The sequence below is a fragment of the Tripterygium wilfordii genome, chromosome 4 (genome assembly GCF_013401445.1).
Source record: "Tripterygium wilfordii isolate XIE 37 chromosome 4, ASM1340144v1, whole genome shotgun sequence".
Taxonomy (NCBI): Eukaryota; Viridiplantae; Streptophyta; class Magnoliopsida; order Celastrales; family Celastraceae; genus Tripterygium; species Tripterygium wilfordii.
In genome coordinates, this window is record NC_052235.1 from 11927842 (window position 1) to 11930546 (window position 2705).

A 2705-nucleotide genomic window follows, 5' to 3' on the forward strand; every position below is an offset into this window, starting at 1 on the left:
TCCAAGCGAGAGGAGGCTATGAGTACTTCGTCACTTTCATAGACGATTACTCAAGGTATGGATACATTTTTCTAATGCATTGTAAGTCTGAAACTTTTGAGATGTTCAAAAGCTATAAGGCAGTTACGGAGAAGCATTTAGGAAAGTGTATCAAAACACTACGATCTGATCGTGGTGGCGAATACCTCTCGGGAGAGTTTATGGAATACTTAAACGCTCAAAATGGTGTGGCAGAAAGGAGGAATAGGACTCTTATGGAAATGGTAAGATCGATGATGAGTTTTTCTGAGTTGCCAAATTTCTTCTGGGGCTATGCCCTGGAAACAGCTGCCTACATTCTGAACTTAGTTCTTTCTAAGTTAGTACCAACTACTTCTACTGAATTATGGACAAGGAGAAAGCCCAGCTTGGCCCATGTGCTGGTAGGGAACACTGGGAAGTTGGAATCAAGAACAGAAGTATGTTTTTTCGTTGGACACCCTTGAGGTACCAAAGGTGGTTTGTTTTATAGTCCTAAGGATCAGAAGGTCATTGTCAGCACCAATGCCCGATTCTTTGAAGAAGACTATATGATGAATCACAAACCCAAAAGTAAGATTGTTCTTGAAGAATTAAGAGGGGAAACACAAGGAAACCAAACAACTCAAGAAACATCAGTTGAGGATAACGATCCAGTACCACATAATAGTGGGAGGATTGTGGAATCCCAAATTGATTTTGTTCAGAGGGATGATCAGGAGATGCTGGGGAATCAACCAGATCAGCGTGAAGATCCTTATACAAATCGAACAGAATCATCACACCAAAATACTCCAAACGAACAAATAGAGCCTCGTCGTAGTGGGAGGGTAACTAGATTACCTAGTCGGTATGCTCTATTGGGTGAAGTGTATGAAATGATCCCAACTGAACAAGATACTGATCCTAGTAACTATAAAGAAGCTCTCCAAGATAAAGATGCAATATCTTGGAAGAAAGCTATGAAATCTGAGATGGAGTCCATGTACTCAAATCAAGTTTGGGAACTTGTAGAACCACCGAATGGTGTAAAACCCATTGGTTGCAAGTGGATCTACAAGAGAAACAAGGGGGTGGATGGGAAGGTTGAAACCTTCAAAGCTAGGCTTGTTGCGAAAGGGTACACTCAGAAAGAAGGGATCGATTATGAGGAAACCTTTTCGTCGATAGCAATGCTTAAATCTATCCGGATACTTTTATCCATTACAACATATTATGATTATGAAATATGGCAAATGGATGTCAAGACAGCTTTCCTAAATGGAAGTCTTGACGAAAGCATCTATATGGTGCAACCAGATGGATTTGTAGCGAGAAACCAAGAGCACCTGTTGTGCAAGCTTAAGAGATCCTTTTATGGACTCAAGCAGGCATCTAGGTCTTGGAATATAAGATTCGACCAGGCCATAAAATCCTATGGATTTGAGCAATGTCCTGATGAACCTTGTGTCTATCGGAGGAGCAATGGAAGTGTGGTGGTATTCTTAGTACTTTATGTAGATGATATATTACTCATCGGAAATGATGTAGCTATATTATCTACTGTTAAAGTCTGGTTGAGTAGTTAATTCGAAATGAGAGATTTGGGGGAAACCGGCCACATTCTTGGGATCAAACTACTAAGAAATCGGAAACAAAGAATGTTGGGCCTATCTCAAGGAGTCTACATTGACACCATCCTGGCAAGATTCGGCATGAAAGATTCCAAGAAAGGATTTCTTCCTTATAGATATGGAGTCACTTTATCTCGAGATCAGTGTCCTAAGGAGGCTGATGAGATAAAGAAAATGAGTCAAGTACCATATGCTTTGGCAGTGGGAAGCCTCATGTATGCCATGCTGTGTACTAGACCAGACATATGTTATATGGTTGGTCTAGTTAGTAGATATTAGTCTAATCCAGGTATGGAACATTGGATTGCTGTAAAGCACATACTCAAGTACCTAAGGAGAACGAGAGATTATGTGCTAGTTTACAAGTCTGATGAGCTTATACCCACTGGGTATACAGATTCAGATTTTCAGTCAGACAAAGATTCCAGGAAATCAACTTCAGGGTATGTTTTCACATTGGGAGGTGGAGCCATTAGTTGGAGAAGTGTCAAGCAATCTTGAATTGCTGACTCCACTACGGAAGCTGAATATGTAGAAGCCTCTGAGGCAGCTAAAGAATCAGTGTGGCTCCGAAACTTTCTTATAGACTTGAGTGTGGTGCCTACAGCTCTGTCGCCTATTACACTTTACTGTGATAATAGCGGAGCAGTTGCAAATTCAAAGGAACCGAGGGCTCCTTCAAAAGGAAAACATATTGAACACAAGTATCACTTGATACGAGAGATCGTACAGAGAGGTGACGTCGTAGTGACGAAGATAGCATCAAAGGATAACCTGGCAGATCCGTTCACCGAGTGCTTACCAACAAAACAATTTGAGGGACACTTGGAGGGCCTGGCAATAAGATGTGTATCATCATGGCCTTAAGCAGAAGTGGGAGATTGATAGGAATAGTATGCTAAAGGCCAATATTTTATGTAATATTCAAACTCGAATTATTTATTTGAATAAAATATATTTAGCATTTAAAATGAGAAAAGACATATTGGCATCAGTGTCTTTTATTCTATATGGTATATGAATTGGTGTGTAGAGTCTGAGCTTGCACACGGAAGATCAATTCATAAGTTCCTA

At 40.4% G+C, this 2705-nt stretch overlaps 1 protein-coding gene across 1 annotated transcript; it reads left to right on the plus strand.

Annotated features, from left to right (window-relative positions):
* Window positions 1-272: 272 nt before the first annotated feature.
* LOC119996961 (uncharacterized mitochondrial protein AtMg00820-like) lies at window positions 273-2498 on the plus strand. The gene is made up of 3 exons (XM_038843740.1): window positions 273-458; window positions 840-1212; window positions 2281-2498. Exons 1-3 carry the CDS (start codon window positions 273-275, stop codon window positions 2496-2498), a joined length of 777 nt encoding a protein of 258 aa, XP_038699668.1.
* Window positions 2499-2705: the final 207 nt, after the last annotated feature.

Coding starts and splice junctions, on each gene's coding strand:
- LOC119996961 (XM_038843740.1), top strand. CDS start 273: ATGATGAGTTTTTCTGAGTTGCCAAATTTCTTCTGGGGCTATGCCCTG. Junction 459..839: donor AGTTGGAATCAAGAACAGAA/GTATGTTTTTTC, acceptor GAGCCTCGTCGT/AGTGGGAGGGTAACTAGATT. Junction 1,213..2,280: donor GCTTAAATCTATCCGGATAC/TTTTATCCATTA, acceptor ATAGCGGAGCAG/TTGCAAATTCAAAGGAACCG.